At 42.4% G+C, this 17979-nt stretch overlaps 1 protein-coding gene across 1 annotated transcript in view; it reads right to left on the bottom strand.

The window, feature by feature from the left end:
* The window catches only part of SENP5 (SUMO specific peptidase 5), a 1029054-nt gene that overhangs the window by 331129 nt on the left and 679946 nt on the right, over window positions 1-17979 (bottom strand). The window contains exon 7 of the mRNA XM_044070892.1: window positions 4306-4391. Coding sequence (XP_043926827.1) covers window positions 4306-4391 — 86 coding nt within the window. The remainder of the gene's footprint in view (window positions 1-4305; window positions 4392-17979) is intronic.

Here is a 17979-nt window from a genome sequence, read left to right on the forward strand (position 1 = left end):
GCAGCATAATGCATCTGAGGTTATAAGTGCAACTAACTCGGGGCAAAACTGCAATCCAAATTGTAGCTTGCTACAGATCCCCCACCATGCCCCAGGATTCCCACTCCTCTTTTCTTGACATACTGGAAAATATTAGGGTTCAACCAAACACCCTAATAATGGGCGATTTCAACTACCCCAATATTAACTGGGAAAAATACTCATGTACCAACTCCTTCGCTCAATGCTTTCTGGAATTCATAAATTCCAATGCCCTGGATCAACTTATCCACACTCCCACCAGGGGCAACTATATCAACATTATCAACATGAGTGACCGGTGGTTCCACACCTGAAGTCAACTCCTTGTTGGTCAGATCCGACCATAAGTTAATCACAATAGATATCCGCATCCCGCCCCCACCCACCATTAAGGAAACCACAGTAAAAAATTTCTCCAAAGCCAACTTCATGCTTCTTAAGACAGAAGTGGCAAACTTCATGACACCTATGCAGATGGACAATACAGTTACGACTACTGAATCCTACACAAATGCATTCTATAAGCACTTACACGAGTGCATGGATCGTGCTATCCCAAACAAAACCAAGACGTTACCCTCCAAAAAAAGGAAGCCAATATGGTGGTCCGCTGCCATAAACAAACTCTACAACAGGAGGAAGAAACTATTGCAAAAGAGAGTAAAATCCCATGAGTGGAGGCGCTCCCTGGTCAGCCTTAGTAAGAAGCTGGGATCCCTTACAAGATCCTCCAAAGCTAGCTACGAAAACAAAATTGTCACCGATTCTAAGGCCAACTACAAAGCACTCTATAGCTATGTCAAGAATCTCAATGGCAACACCCAGATCTGCTCTGAGTTACAGCACAACGGCATGAAAATTACAGAATCAACTGATCTTGCCAACATCCTGGCAGATAGGTTCAGTGCTAACTTTACCCCCCTCTCACCCCCTAAAGGGCCCATATCTATACAGGTCGAATGCTGAGTCCTTCTAATCACATCTATGCAGGTAAAATCTGCACTCTCTAAAACCAAAAATACAGCATCCATGGGACCAGACAACATACCAGGCTGCGTTTTACATGAACTTCAGAACGAACTGGCTCCCCACCTAAGCACCATGTTCAATCATAGTCTCACGTCAGGCTTTGTGCCCACTGAATGGCGCACAGCAACAGTTATCCCACTCCACAAAGGGGGAGCCAGCACTGATCCTGGGAAGTATCGCCCTATTAGCCTGATGAGCCTGGTCTGCAAGGCCATGGAACGTATCATCATGGAACTCAAACAACGACATTGGTAACCTCCAAACTCTGGACCCCACCCAGTTTGGGTTTATGAAAGGCAGATCATGCCTTCTGAACCTGATCGACTTCTTTGAGACAGTCACCAAAGCCGTAGACGGGGGTAAGGTGGTTCACACAGCCTATCCTGACCTCGCCATGACTTTCAACACCATCCCCCATTCTGGAATTATAGCTTAGCTCACTAAACTAGGTACAAATCCCTACGTCACAAGATGGGTTGCCAACTGGCTCACTGACAGAACCCACACTGTAAAAGTTGCAGACTCCAAATCTGACTTCAAACCAGTGACAAGTGGAGTACCAGTTCAGTCCTGGGACCTCTCCTGTTTGGTATCTACTTCTATGAAGTACAGGCTAACACAGAAGGCCTCTGGCTAATGAAGTTCGCAGATGACTGCAAACTAGGAGCCATAGTCGAGTCCCCAAATGACATGGACATCCAACAGAAGGGCCTCACTGAGACAGATGCCTGGTGTCAGAGGCATGGCCTCAAGCTCAATGCCAAAAAGTGCATTGTCATCCCCTTTGGTAAAAACTCTGTACCCAAGAGCTACCACATAAACGGCACGCTGAATGTGTGATAAGAGACCTTGAGACCCAGCTGGACAGTAGTCTCTCCTTTGATAATCACATCGCCACAGTAGTCAGAAAATCCTTCTATGTAGCACACCTCATCACAAAAGGGTTCTCATCCTGGAAAAAAAGAGGTAATTGTTCCCCCTCTACTCAGCACTCATTAGAACCATTAGAGTATAACGACCCTTTTGGAATGTACCTCACAAGACATCTGCAGCAGCTGGAAAGGCCACAGAAGTGCCTCAAAAAAAGAATTACTGACCTCAAACAGATGCCCTACACTGACCGTCTCAAAAGACTCCAGCTTTACTCTGTAGCATATCGTCTACTCCGATGAGATCTCTGCCTAACATATAAAGCTATGTTAAACCCAGAGTTGTTGGACATGCTACACCTAAAGAAATCCCAATCCCTCCGAGCTACATGCTCTAGGGACCTAAACCTTGTCACCACAATACACAGGACATGCTGGAGGGGATAAATTCCTGTCCCAGAAACTTCCTATACTCTGGAACAAACTACCATCTATGTCAAGCAAAGTTCCTCATTAGCACTCTTCAAGAAAAATCTTGATGAGTGGATGAGAATTAGGAAATACACCCCAGGGATCACTTCTGTGGCTCTGCTCGATAGGGGCACAGGAAATTAACTTTCTTGGGTGGCGTAAGCCAGGGAACCTTGTTGGCTAGGCTTACTTAGGCCCTTGGGCAGATAGCCTAGTACCTACCTATGAACCAGGCTACCATACCTAGTCTGAAAACTAGATATTGATCTGGAAACTCCTTGTTTATGCATGCATCAATGTAGTGTTGTCTGAGATTAATAGTTGAAGACCCAGAATTCAAAGATGATTTAGAGATCCGAGACCATTTACTAAGTAAAAACCAGAAAAAGGAAGGCAGGATCAAGCAAACACTGGTTAACAGCATTTACCAAGTGCCATTATTTCTTTAGTAGCTATGTGCTTCAATGTTTCCTGCTGGTTCCACATACTCCAGAATTTCACCCCTTTGGAAACAGATCCTCAAACAATGTCTGAGGCCTCTGTAGTTACAGACTCAGTTGGGACAGGAGGAGTACAAAGGAAACCTGTGCGGTGAGAAAGAAATGAATGAGCTACCAGAGGCTCTCTCCCTTCTGACAACCCCGACACCCATGCTCTGAATGGATAGAGGGTGCTGGTATTGGGACCAAAATGATTTGAGGAACCACTGGAATTTTATCACATGAAGTTTATTCAAAGGAAAAGAAAGGATTGTATAGAGCAAAAAAACTTGAACCGTGAGATATTCCCTGGCAGAAGTCAGTATCTGCTTGGAAAATATCAGAACCTATTCCTTGTAAAATTCCAATTTGTTCTGAGGAAGAAAAGCCATCAAGAGTGATGCCTTAGAAAAACTGTAGTGTGAGACATGAGAGAGGATTCTCTAGGTTCAGTTAAAATCCCTGTTTAAGAAAAAAAAAGTATTTTTTCCAAGCAAGAGAGTCCTAACAACTTATCAAAGTGACTGCAAAAGTAAGGCAGTCATCTAAATATGGAAAATTGTGAATGTCTTGTAACCTGCAATGGGCTATTAGAGAAGCTAGGCACTTTGTAAATATTCTTGGAGCTGCTGACAGCTCAAAAGGGCAAAGCAGAAAATTGAAAATGTAAAAATAGTCTTTTAAAAATTTCTGAAATCTTTGAGAACCGGGAATGTGATAAACATCTTTTAAATCTAAAGTTAATAGAAAACTGCAAGGCAGAATGAGAGGCAACAGACACAATAGAAAGAGTTCTTAATTTTGAGACTTGACCTGAAGGTTTATAAAAGAAAGGTCCAAGGACAAGACCTCAAAGTTCCTTTTCTTTGGCACCAGAAAAACTCGAACTGGAGAAGAGCCTCTATAAACCCCAAAGACAGAATTTTATCAAGGATAGGAGGAAACAGAGAGGTTTGATAGGATGTATTTCGAGGAATCCCTTGCAAAAGAGGGAGAGAGAAAATCCCTCTGCCAGTTGCAGCCTTTCTGTAAGGTTCTTAGAACCCAAGTGCCTGAAGTTATCTAGTTCTACAGAGGAAACTGAAGATGCCTTTAGCAAAGCTTTATTAGGCAGCTAGGGTGGTGGGGGATGAGACATATAGTCAATCTGCCTTTTTATAGACTACACTTTGTTTTGGAAGGACCCTCACTCCTTTCTTTTTTGAACCTTCACGCATGTTTTGCTGGTACTGCTTATTCTCTTTCCTATAAAAGGACACGGAACTGAAAAGAACATTTCTATTAAATTTAGGAACTGGTGCGTGCATGAAAAATCTAGGGGTACTTGCGTATCATCGCAACCAGATTTTTTGCTAGAATACCACTTGCTTACCGTTATCATAATCTGACAGAGTGATGTACAAATGTCAGGAAACATCTAAAATTAAACAAATAACCTGTGTTGTACCAGTACAAGTCTGTGACATTGCTGACAAAGATCCAAAAAAACTTTTATGACCGTTACATTCATCAGCATTTGCTGCTACAGAAACAACAAAAAAAAAAAAAAAAAAAAAAGGGAAAGGAATGTTCAGCGGGCAGCAGTGCACTATTCAGTTAAGCTTCACCAACCTGGCAGTAAACTGCATAAAGAAACAACAGCATGTTTTTATTTATTTTTTTTGGGGGGGGGGGGGGGTGTAATCCCAGAAACGCATCTAAAATTAATTAATTAGATAACCTGTGTTGTACCTGTACAAGTCTCAGGGGAAACAGTTGACACAACTGTGATATCTATCTATATATATATATATATATATATATACATTTTATATATATATATATATATATATATATATATATATATCTATATCTGACCGTTGCATTCATCAGCATTTGCTGCCATGAAGAAAACAAAAAAAAAAAAAAAAAAACAAAAAAAAGGGAAAGGAACGTTCAGCGGTCGGTGGCGCACTCTTCAGTTAAGCTTCACCACCCTGGCAGTAAACTGCATAAAGAAACAACAGCATGTTTCTATTTTGGTGGGGGGGTTGTTTTACACATTTTATTGAAAACACTGCAGAAAAAAAGATGTATTGTTAAAGGAAACACACTATACAACACTTATTAAACACTAACGGTCAGAAAACAAAATCGGGAAGCAAGTGGTATCACAAAAATCTGGTTGCGATAATACGCAAGTACTAATCTAGGTAACCTACTGAATTAACTTTCCCCTCATCAATTCTTTTGAGGACCTCAGCTGAGGAAAGGCCACACAATATTGCTTTATCTAGGTGACATTCAGTAGCTTAACTTTCATATCTGCTGGTAAATGCTGAGAACATACCCAGATAAATCTTCTCATCACTGACTGCAGTGGCAGCTGCTCTAGAAACAGCACTGGCAGTGTCATAAGAACATTTTATAGTGTGTTGGTTGCCTGAGGCATAGAAGAAAGTAAAGAATTTAGAATTAAGGAGTTAATTATCTTGATGTTTGAAGAAGGCAGGTCAGCAATCATCTTCCTCATATTGTCAAAGGCTCACACGTCTTAAGCTTTTGCTGGCTTCCTGACAACTCACTGTTCTGAAGGTCAATGTGGAAGTACTGTACACTATTTCCAAACCTATCAAAAGCTCTCCCATCTTTGTCAGATGGAATTGGGTTAGCTGCCATAAGGTGTTTTACATGAAGATGGTTTGGAAAGAGAAATTATGCAGGGTCATCACCTAATGTACAAAAGAAAAAGAAATTTGCAAGACTGAGGAATAGCATGCATCAGATTTTCTAGGACTGGAGGCTATCAAGCAAATGGCTGGCTGCAAAGAAAGCAACCTCTGCAAGGCTAGCAACACAGGTGTAATAACAGCAGGCTAAGGTAAATTATCTGTAGCAAATCATAATTTCTTTGGTGGGACTGTAGAAGACATTTCTGTTTCCACTGAAATAACTCCTTCAAACTGGTAATTATACAACTCTTCAGGAGGGGGAACCTGAAGCAAAGCTTTCCTTAGCGTCAGAATCCATATTCTCAGGAGGAGAAACTAGAGAATTGTAGTCTAAGCACAATTCTTATAACTCAAGACTGTGAATAAGAATATGAGAGAGAAGAAAGGCGGGAAACCCAGAATGCAATGTCTGAAAGGCTTTAAGTAAGACTTCAGCAAATCCTCTTTCTGCCTTAGCTGAGGAGGACACAGATGAGGAAAAATGGTCAACTTTCTGCTTCTTTTTCATGGGGATTTATTATGAAAAAAAAGTGTCAAGAGGAAAGATCTTTTCCCGAAAAACAAGTTCCTCAGCACAGTCCTGTAAAGAAGCAACATCCTCTTCCTTCTCCAATGCTGGCAAGAGTGGTTCTTGCTTGTCTCAAGAAGGGCAGCCAAAGGACAATGGAGGATATATGCCTACCTCTTCGTCATTATCAACTTTCAGAGGAGCAGCACCAGAGGGACAAAGAAACTACTGATTGGTCTGAGGAACCCAATATTGCCACAGATGTGTAACTCACTCATGGCTGAGTCAGAGAGAAAGTCAGAGTCAAGACTGAAGTCCCCTAACAACTTTTCTTTTCTTGCGAATTGGGGAGGGAGCATCTATTGAGATGGGATCCAGGTCCACCACTCTAGTGAAAAACATGACTGGCAAGAGGTTAGCAGAGCCTTATTCTTATGCTCTTCCCACAGACTAAAAGGTAAAACTTGAGGTAATTATCGGTCAAGCTCCCTAACACTTTTCCAAAGGCCCAGATAAAAATGCTGAAAGAAATGTATTCTTTTGTCACAGAAATTAAATCCTTTTTTCTCATAAAAAATCTTCTCAACTTTATGAAGCTCCAGCAGACTGCTGAAACCACAAAGACACAGCAGAGTGGATTCTTAAAAGCAAGAAAGTTCTGAGATTTTGGCACTGAAACCACTGTCTTATATCAATGTCCTCAAGCTCTAAAATGGTTACTGCATGTGGAAGGTACCCAAAATAGCTTAGGCTACTACAACAATGATTTAATGATGAATATCTACCACTTTCTGAAAGATTTCTTCATTTGAGGTAAGTCATTCTTTCCTTCATTTTTGATTTTCTATTTTTTCTTCTAGTTTACTTAAAGCTATTCCCTACACTGATGCTCCAGAAACACCTGTTTCCTGCTAATCATTCTTGCCCATATCTTTTTCTAATTGACCCCCACACACTGACATTTAAACAGGGGTTATTTGCTAGCCAATAACTGAATTTATCCCAAATTTTAACTTTTTACTGACTAACAACTTCTATGTTTTCAGACTGGAAGAGCTCTAGTTGGTATGCTTATCAGTTAGCCATTACCTTGTGAATTTACAGCCCACTCTTTATTCAAAACCTTCTTATGAGAACTGCACACTCCAATAAGCAGTAGGAAAAACTAAAAAACCCCAAGACTGCTAAACTGAAAAACTACATTCATTGGCACTTATTTACCACATCAAACAATGTGTCATTCTCTACAAGATGCTGGCCATTCAAGTACTGCAGGGTAAAGATGCCCACCTTATAAAAAACATGCCATAGTATGACAGACTCTAGACTTCTCCCTATTCTGTGGTAATTGGTTTAAGTAGTCAGAAGTACAGCACTGGACAAAGTTAACTGCCACATAGCTTCTGTCCCTAAGCTTACTGTCTGAACTACAGTGACACTGTGCAGGCTTGCTCATAATAAGTACAACTTTTTTTCTCACAGTCCACTTCTGTCTCTACACTGTTTTGAAGGTTTAAGTACCTTTTCTATTCAGTCACTTTCTCTATGTTACTGGTGAGACCCTCTGCAAATTAAGAAATCACAATGAAGATTTAAAAATTATATTAATGAGATAAGACAAAAATATAAACTTGCAGCCTAATTACAAGGTAAATCAAAAAGCTAAGCCTGGTGAGGAACAGACACCTACTCAACAGATGGAGAGAGGTTTTTCTGAGTTACAAAAGAACACTAACTTAATGGACCAACTAATACAGTTACAACATATCTTTTACATATACACTTGAAGATCCTCCAGGACAGTTTCCTGACTAGGATAAACCACATATGGTAACCACTAGGACTAAAGAAGCCACAAGATAACAAATGTAGAAAGCTGAGGCAGTATAGTCTAATACTGACTTTCCAAAGGCAATATGCCTCAGAGTCGTTTCTTTTTTTAAAGCAAGAGACATCTTTACTGAATTATTATTTATGACATAGGCAGTCATACATTTACATAACTGAAAACAAATACTGACATTTTCAGATGCAAACTATAAATTATACATAATATAAAATCTTCTACACAAACCTTGTCAACAGGACATTACATAGCTCATTCAATTCCTGCCTTCCCTTAAACCTCATTCCTCCTACAAAACATTATTCTGCATACTTTCATTATTTCCACAATTCCCATTTTTTCTATGTAATTTGAGCCTACCCTTTTCTAAAGATCCCACTTCCAGTTCTGTTACCTGTGTTACTATATTTGCTACTTCTACTACAGCTGGTTTAGATTTTGATTTCCATTTTCTAGTCATTGCTTTTTGGCATCAACCAAAATTAAACTCAGCAAACTCTTACCCTTTGTTAACCAATTTGCTCACCCAGTATTTCTGACATAAGTTTGCCAATTCATTACACACTCAAAATATGTTCTCAGTTAACTCATTCTTCTCTATCACACCTCCAACATTTGTAATCTACTTGAGGAAAAAATCCTTTGAGTCTGCTTGGTGTATAAAATACCTATGCAAACACTTCCAAGCAGAAATCCTAAATCTTCTACACTTTGTTGCATATTTGGAGTCATACATATGTCATCCCATTGTTTCTTTGCGAATTGCTTATCCGATCTCTCTTCCCAATCATTTCTAAACTCCTCTGATTCTTACAGGTATTGTGCTATATTTTATATGCTCCACTAATTATTCCTTTTTTTACAGCAGCTTCTGTTCTAGATTCTACTTAAGACCAGTGCTGGTCTTTCACTTAGGATCCCCCCTATTCCTTTCTCTTTGTCTATACTTTGATATCAATCCTTGATAGGGAGGGCAATTTCTAGCCTGCAGTCCAAATGTATTCTTGGCTTCTTCCCACTATTTCCTTTTCTAATTATTTGCACCCAATACCTTGGTTCCACTGCCAGTTTTCTCCAGTAAATTCCAGCCCTCCTCTTCCTATTTTCTGTACCCCTAATCGCAGTCATTCTCATCAGAAGAATCTTTCTCCATTCTCATGTTGGCTTAGTTCTTAGAATAGTTTCTACTAATATAATTCTTGGCAAAGATGTGCATAGAAAACACGTGTCTGAGGCACAGATGTCTGCAGTGAAGACAATTTTGAAACAAGCACTGCACGCAGTTACTAAACTAGTAGAGTGAACTCTGATGGCAGCATCTGCTGATGGAGGATTAGCTGCCAAAGGACAATGCAGCTATTTGTCCACATGGGAAGTTCTGGGGTGGCAAATGCAAGCATTTCCCTCCCTTGAGGAAAGCAAAGGTTATATGTCTGATTCAGTTAACATCAGATTGATAGTGCGCACTTCCATGGTGCAAAGGGCCTTCCTTATTCCGGTTTATACCACTGCAAAATAATTATGAAAAGATGGATTCAGACATCTTTGAAACTATTAGAAGGAAATGTGGGTTCATTGTAGGCAATGTCATCCGACACACATATGCTTCCCTACACAAATAAGCCTGAAAAGCATAGACACTATGAGCTAAGTGATTACAACAAGAAAAGGTTTGTTCTCCAAGACCCAACATTTCAAATGTGGCTGAGCTACCAAGTCTGAATAGTGGCTGGAGAGGTCTGTGAAATATGAAATTGTGTTTGATAGAGTGAAGCTTTTTTTTCCAGAGGAAGAAGGACATGCAGTACCTCTCTGAAGGAGTTGCCTGGTTAGTGCATGATGAGTCATAATATTGCACACCACAAGAGTTACAGATGAGAAGAAATAGCTAACCCATGCATTCTGACTATGGAATAATAGAGGCTCAAGCTGTACATTACTGAGATGTCAGACCACCTTGGACTAGTTATAAAGAGCACTCAGTACTGACCACTCTGTGAAAGTTCAGAGTTGCAGGTCTATCTTGTGGAGGTTATCCTAGCTAAACTAATTCTCACTGAAAACTTGGCCAGGGACAGTATATCGAGAAAGCTCAAGGCATCTGGATCAGATATGGCACTGAATTGAAACCAGCTTCTGCTACGACTCTGTGTGGCGCCTTAGGCTTGAATGGGAATGTTTTGCATCACAAGCTTTGGCGGGCTTTTCTGGCATTAGAGAACTTGGCATAGCTCCTCGTGGTCCCCTGCAGAGTTCCTAAGCCAGCAGAGAGCAGAAAAAGCAACTTTCTTGATCATAAGTATTTTTTAAACTTTTTAGTTTGCATTTTTCGATCTTTTGAGCTTTTCGACTACTGTTTGTGCCTATATTACTGTTTTATTACCTTATTTTCCTGTTTTTGTGTGCTTAAATTGTTTATTGCACTTGTTGGCTAAAGTATTGCTTAAAAGTAACAAACAGGCTAATACACTCAAGTGTACCAGCCTTTGATAGCAATTTAGTCGAAAACACAGCATTTACTGCATTTTTTTTCTGTCTGTTTGCAAAAAAAAAAAACAAAAAAATACTTCTCCTTTCCTAAACTTTACTAGCTAGTTGTTCCAGTGATCAGATTTTGCTGATCCCTGGGCTTTGTATTTGGTTTCTGTGTTCCTCCATTTTCTTGTGTGGCCAGAGGTAGTTTCTTTACTCACCAGTGGGAGTGGGGAGTACTGAGCTGCTTGTTTGTCCTCAGAGGAGTGGTTAGAAGCAGCAACTAGTAATTCGTTGGCCATTTTGGGTCATTTCCTGTTTTTTCCAGCCCCCTGCTATAAAGCACGCGTTAGCGCGGGTTGCACACTAGGGCAGCGCCGGTTAATCAGATTTAAACTATTAGGGCTACCTAAAGTCCACTCTTCAAATTTTCCCTTAAAACTACCTTCCTCAAAGTATACTACTGCTCTATTTAGTGTATCCTACAACTATAAATTATCTCTACTTGACTCCCAAGTAGACTATTCTCTATCTGTATAGCCAAGCACTTGCTCCTATAGTACTTATCACCTCGATACAGCACTCTTGTTATAGAAAGTACCCCAAAAAAGCAAACCCCGTTTCTCGGTCACCCACATTCCCCAAAACCTTTTTTTAAGTTTTTCTGTCTATTCCCTTTAGCATGTCGAGGGATCAGTTGCTAATGTCCTCTCCTGCTCAGCTGGTGAACCTGGGAATATTGAGGCAATGTTACAATTGCCTCATGTATACAGACAACCCTCTCCTCCTCCCACAAAACACAAATACATGCGAGAGATGCAACTATACGGCCAAACTGGAGGCTGAGCTCTCTCAACATAGGACTGGCAAGACCAGACAGGAGGAGAAGGTAACCACACACACTATAGACCCAGTCTCACATAATACCATCACAAACTCAAATCATACACATAAACACACAAAGACATACTCGGAGGCTCTGATCAAAATCTACCAAAACAGCAGAGACCACCAAAGCAGACACCCAAACAACTACCACCTCAGAACACAACACCTGCAACACATAGACCACACAGTCAGAGTGTCAAGCAGTCACAGCCCTTAAGGCCAAACACAATGCCAGACACACTAGTCATTGGTGACTCCATAGTCAGACACACTGACGCCCCGCCACCAGACTGAGTAAGGAGAAGGTCACAGTAAGCTGCCTGTCGGGTGCTAGAATCCGCCACATAACGCATGCACTCAGGTCTCTCAACAGCAGGTACAAGTGCGACTCAATCATTGTCCACGCTGGTGTTAACGACCTGAGACGTACCTCCTTGGACTACATGAAAAGAGGCATAGAGGAGCTCTCTGATTATGTAGCCCAAGCAGGTATGACCCTGACCTTGAGCAGTATCCTACCTTCACCAAGAATGATGCCACAATACAGAGATAAGATGATCAGCTTTAACAATTGGCTTAAACTCTGGTGTCATTCAAAGGGGATCCAATGTCTGTCTGCCTGGGATGACATGCTGGACAAGCCACGCTGCTTCAAGGGATGGCTTGCACTTGTCACCCTGGGATTCGGATTTTGGCAAAGGCTCTTGCCACCCCATAGTGCCTTTTTAGGCAAGGCTCAAATTCTAAACCTACCACCCTAGAACACAACAAAGAAAAAAAAACTAAGGGTAATGCTGCTCAATGCCAGAAGTCTCAACCTCAAGATGCACGCACTCGAGGCCCTTCTCAGTATGGAGAACATCGATGTCTGTGCTGTGACAGAAACCTGGTTCAAGGCTTCTGAGAGCACCCCAGCACTATCAGGTTTTACCTCATATCATGCATTCCGGCCCCAAAACCCAGACAATACCAAGAAAGGAGGAGGGGTATCCATATTCATCAAGGACACCCATACCTCTAGATTGGTGGCAACGCACGATGCATTGGAAACCATCCAGGTGCAATTAACCATAGGCAAGACTGCTCTGCAATTTGTAGCATGTTACAGGCCACCCTCGCAAACTCAGGAACCTCATATGGCCTTCCTGAAAACAATGGAGGGGATAAATGTATCTCCGAACACCATCATACTAGGTGACTTCAACTACCCTAATATAGACTGGGAACACTACTCAAGCCCAAACACTCTAGCCCAAAAGTTCCTGGAATTCATAAACTCAAATGCCATGGAACAACTAGTCACCATCCCCACAAGAGGAGAAAACATACTTGATCTCATCATCACGAACATGGGAGCACAATGTTCAACGCCGGAAGTATACCCCTCACTGGTGAGATCAGATCACAAACTAATCTCGCTGGAGGTCCTCATCCCCCCCCCCCCCCAAAAAAAAAAGACCACAGTAAAGAACTTCTCGAAAGCCGACTTCACACTTCTAAAGACTAGTGTGGTCTCCTTTAAGGCCCCTGAGCCGGCGGTAAACATTACTCAAACCGCTGAATCACTTACAAATGCCTTCTACCAGCACCTGCAGGGCTGCATGGATCAGGCAATCCCAAACAAAACAAAGACTCTTTGTACCAAAGGCAAGCGTCCAGTCTGGTGGACCCCAGCCATAAACAAACTCTACAACAAAAGGAGAAAGCTACTACAAGATAGAGCAAAATCCTTAAAAGGTAAGACACCGCTGATCACTATAAGTAAAAAGCTAAGAGCTCTCATAAAATCATCCAAAGCTAATTTTGAGAGAAAAATAGTTAAGGACTCTAAAGACAACCATAAGGCATTCTTCAGCTATGTCAGAAACCTAGGAGGAAACTCCCAGATATGCTCAGAATTAGTTCAAAATGATGTGAAGATTACTGATCCTACAGACATTGCCAACATACTGGCTGACAGGTTCAGTGCAAACTTCTCCCCCCCTAAAGGAGAGATATCTATACCAAATGATTGTAGCCCCCCCAAACATCTCTAACGCCCAGGTGAGAACTGCTCTCTCCAAGGCAAAGAACACAGCATCCATGGGACCTGATGGTGTCCCCGGCTGTGTGCTCCATGAACTCAATGAGGAATTAAACCCACAGTTAGGACAGCTGTTTAATCTTAGTCTCACCTCCGGATACGCACAGGAGTGGCGCACAGCGACTGTGGTCCCACACCACAAAGGCGGTGCCTCCACCGACCCTGGAAATTACCATCCCATTAGCTTGACAAGCCTTATCTGCAAAGCCATGGAGAGGATCATAATGGATCTCATAAATAAAGACATAGGGAATTTGCAGACTTTGGATCCAACCCAGTTTGGCTTTGTCAAAGGCAGATCATGCCTCTTAAACTTGGTTGACTTTTTCGAAACAGTCACCAAGGCCATTGATAAGGAAAGGCAGTCCATACAGCCTACCTAGACCTGGCGAAGGCTTTCGATACAATACCCCACTCGGGCATCTATGATAAACTCATCAACTTAAATGTAAACCCATACATTACAAGATGGGTTGCAAACTGGCTGAGTGACAGAACCCACAGGGTCAGAGTTGCTGGCGCCATGTCAGACTCAAAGCCTGTCACAAGTGGTGTCCCACAGGGCTCAGTCCTGGGCCCACTCTTGTTTGGCATCTACTTTTCTGAAGTACAAGCAAACACAGGAGGGTTATGGCTGACAAAGTTTGCAGATGATTGCAAACTGGGCGCCGTAGTTGAAAACACATCCGACACAGATATCCTTCAGAAGGGTCTCACAGAAACGGATAACTGGTGCCAGAGCCATGGCCTAAAGTTAAATGCCAAGAAATGCATAGTCATACCCTTCGGGAAAAATAAGGTTACCCCTAGCTACCATATAGGAGGCAATCCCCTGATCACAGAAGAAGTTATCAGGGACCTGGGAACCCAGGTGGACAGTAGCCTTTCATTCGACACCCATATTGCTAAAGTAGTTAGGAAGACCTTCTACATTGCCCACCTTATCATGAAGGGATTCACATCTAGATCAAGGGAAGTCATAGTCTCCCTATACTCATCACTCATCAGACCAATGATCGAGTACAATGCCCCATTCGGAATGTATCTGACCCGACACTTGCAGCAGCTGGAGAGGCCACAAAAGTTCCTCACCAAAAGGATAAAGGGTCTCAAAAATCTCTTATGCTGCCCGACTGAAAGAACTCCAGTTATATTCAGTTGCTTACCGCTTGCTCAGAGGTGACCTATGCCTGACATACAAGGCCATGTCAAACCCAGATTTGATGAACATGCTTCATCTCAAAAAATCTAGATCCCTCAGAGCCATAAGGGCGGGAGAATTAAACCTCGACACGGTTATAAATAGGACGTGCTGGAGGGATAGATTCATCACCCAAAGACTCCCTATGCTGTGGAACAGAATCCCGGTTTATGTGAGGCAGAGCACCTCGCTGGCCTTGTTCAAGAGGAATCTTGACCAATGGATGGGGGATCGCAGATACACCCCAGGGGTTACCTCAGTGTCACTGCTCGACAGAGGCACAGCAAAATAATGGGCATAGTTTCTCCAAACTAAAGGGGTGGCGTAAGCCACAAAACTATGGGCTAGGCTTATAAATGCCCTCGGGCAGATAGCCTAGTATGAACCTATGAACCTAAGCTGCTTAAGAACTTGCAAACATACATATTTTATCAACCAATGGGCAACAAGACTTCATTTTAGTGCTTCTACCCTGAACTTTTAAATGCATACAATTAAGCTTGAATGGAACAAAGAACCTCCTGTGCCATGGGAGAGAAAAGATGTCCTGCACTGCCTTCCCTTGCTTCTGAACCAGGAAGAATAAGTGGGGAACAACATTCTCCTGAAAGGTACATAGGCCTAATAACTAGAGGTTTGCCACAGTTCTGGAAGACCTTGACCAGACCAGACAAAGTACAGTTGTGTATACTTACCATAAATGTAGATGTCCGAGTGTATTCACTGGCGCAGTCATTACATTTGGGTTATCTGCTGGCAGGTAGACCTCAGTCAGCCTGATTATCAAAGTCTTGGGTTCTGCGTCGGTTGCTGTCTCAACTTCCATGACGTCAGGTAGTCAGGGGTATAAAGCATGCAGCCGATGCCATTAGATCCGTTTTTCTTGCCCCAGATGTTAGGTGCCCCCATAATGGATATGCTTTATCGACACAGGCTCTACCTTTCTCTGTCTTCTAGACAACTCCTATCTACCACTTACCTCCTACCCTCCCTTTTGTATGGAGCTCCGCTACTCTCTAACCTCCAATCATCCCTAAAATCTAAACTTTCTTCATGTTATAACAAAATTTCAAAGTTTGCCACAGGATCCAAATCCTCTACTCACCATTGCAACTCCCTACATGCTCTAAATTGGTTGGAACTCCCAAGCTACCTAAATTTCATTCAACAAACTACAGCACAGCACACAAGCTAATTTTCAAACCTTCTAACTGTCCATCACTCTCCTCTTCCTAAAACTTCACCAGTTACATAGAACACTTAGATCCACAAATCAGAACCTCTTAGAACTTTACAAGCTTTTACACGCACCAGGGCAACTTCTACTATCATTCTCCCATGCCAGATTATGGAGCTCTCTTCCCCCTTACATTAGAACTGCCCCTAACCGACCATCCTTTAAAACCCTACTCTACTCTCACCTCTACTCCCTCTGGGAGTGCTCCTGTACCCATCCTGATTCCTAATACCTATCCCTATTCTATTCTACTCTAATCTCCGCCACTGCTTCAATTCATCTCTCTAAAATTCCTTTGCCTAAATACATGTAGTGTATGAAATGAACATAAATTTATTGTTTTTGCTAATATCTTGTAAGTGATTGACTCAGCTCATATATTTCAAGATATGTAAAATCTTGCCTTGCTGTACATTGGTTCATAGGTAGATACTAGGCTATCTGCCCTAGGGCATTTATAAGCCTAGCCAGAGTGTATTTGGCTTCCGCCTCCCTATTAGATTAGCCTACTGTGCCTCTGTTAACTAGGTCACAGAAGGTACCTTTTTAAGATTAGTTTACTGTACCTCTGTCTAGCAGGGACACAGGAGAGATCCCAGGGGTGAATTTGCGATTTCCTATCCACGTGTCCAAATTTCGCTTGAAGAGGGTCAGCGAGGGGCTATGTCTAACATGAATTGGGATTCTATTCCAGAGTGAGGGGAGCCTCTGGGAAATGAATCTGTCCCTCCAGCATGTCCTATTTATTTTTGTGCTGAGGTTTAGGTCCCTGGAGCGTGTAGCTCTAAGGGACTTGGATTTTTTGAGGTGGGGCATGTCCATTAATTCTGAGTTTGACATGGCTTTGTATGTCAGGCATAGATCGCCTATGAGTAGGCGGTAAAGCAACTGAGTAGAGCTGGAGTTTCTTTAGTCGAGCTGCATAGGACATCTGTTTGTAGCCCATGATCCTCTTGGTGAGGTACTTTTGGGGTCTCTCCAGTTGCTGTAGGTGTCGGGTAAGGTGCATCCCAAAAGGGGCATTGTATTCAATTATGGGCCTGATGTGTGACTAGTAGAGGGGCACAATGACCTCTCCTGATCTAGATGTGAACCCTTTCGTGATAAGGTGGGATATATAGAAGGTCTTTCTAACCACTTTGGCAACGTGATTATCAAAGGAGAGATTACTATCTACGTTGGTCCCCAAATGTCTAATTACTTCTTCCGTATTTAATAGATTACCACCTATGTGGTAATTTGTGGGCACTTTGTTTTTCCAAAAGGGGATGACTATGCACTTTTTAGCATTTAGCTTGAGGCTGTGGCTCTGGCACCAAGCATCCATCTCTGTGAGACCCTTTTGGAGGATGCTTGTGTCAGCTGGAGATTTGATTATGGCCCCCAGTTTACAGTAATCTGCGAACTTTGTCAGCCATAAAACTCCCGTGTTAGCCTGAACCTCAGAGAAGTATATACCAAACAAGAGAGGTCCCAGAACTGAGCCCTGTGGGACACCACTTGTAACTGGTTTGGATTCGGACATGGCACCTGCGATTCTGACCATGTGGTTTCCATCTCTGAGCCAGTTTGCAACCCACCTTGTGATATAGGGGTTGATATTTAAGCTGGTAAGCTTATTTATGATGCCCGAGTGGTGTATTATGTCGGAGGCTTTTGCGAGGTGCAGGTAGGCTGTGTGGACTACCTTGCCCTCATCTATGGCTTTGGTAACGGTTTCAAAGAAATCAACTAGGTTTAAGAGGCAAGATCTGCCCTTAACAAAGCCGAATTGGGTAGGGTCCAGTGTCTGGAGGCTCCCAATGTCTTTGTTTATGAGTTCCATGATAATACGCTCCATCGCTTTACAGACCAGACTAGTCAGGCTTATGTGGCGATAGTTTCCGGGATCCGTTGTGGCACCACCTTTGTGGAGTAGGACCAATATAGCTGTACACCATTCTTTGGGTACATATCCTGTAGTAAGGCCAAGTTTGAACAGTGACTTATAATGTGAGGGTTCAGTTCTTCTTGGAGCTCGTGTAAGACACAGCCTGGGACACCGTCTGGTCCCATAGATGCTGTGTTTTTTTGCTTTGGAGAGGGCAGCTTTCACCTGTGCATCTGTGATGTCAGGGAGGTTACATTCAGTTGGGATAGGCGTTTGCTCCTTTGGGGGGGGGGG

This window comes from Protopterus annectens, chromosome 4.part1 (genome assembly GCF_019279795.1).
Source record: "Protopterus annectens isolate FY-2018-M chromosome 4.part1, PAN1.0, whole genome shotgun sequence".
NCBI classification, from domain to species: Eukaryota; Metazoa; Chordata; order Ceratodontiformes; family Protopteridae; genus Protopterus; species Protopterus annectens.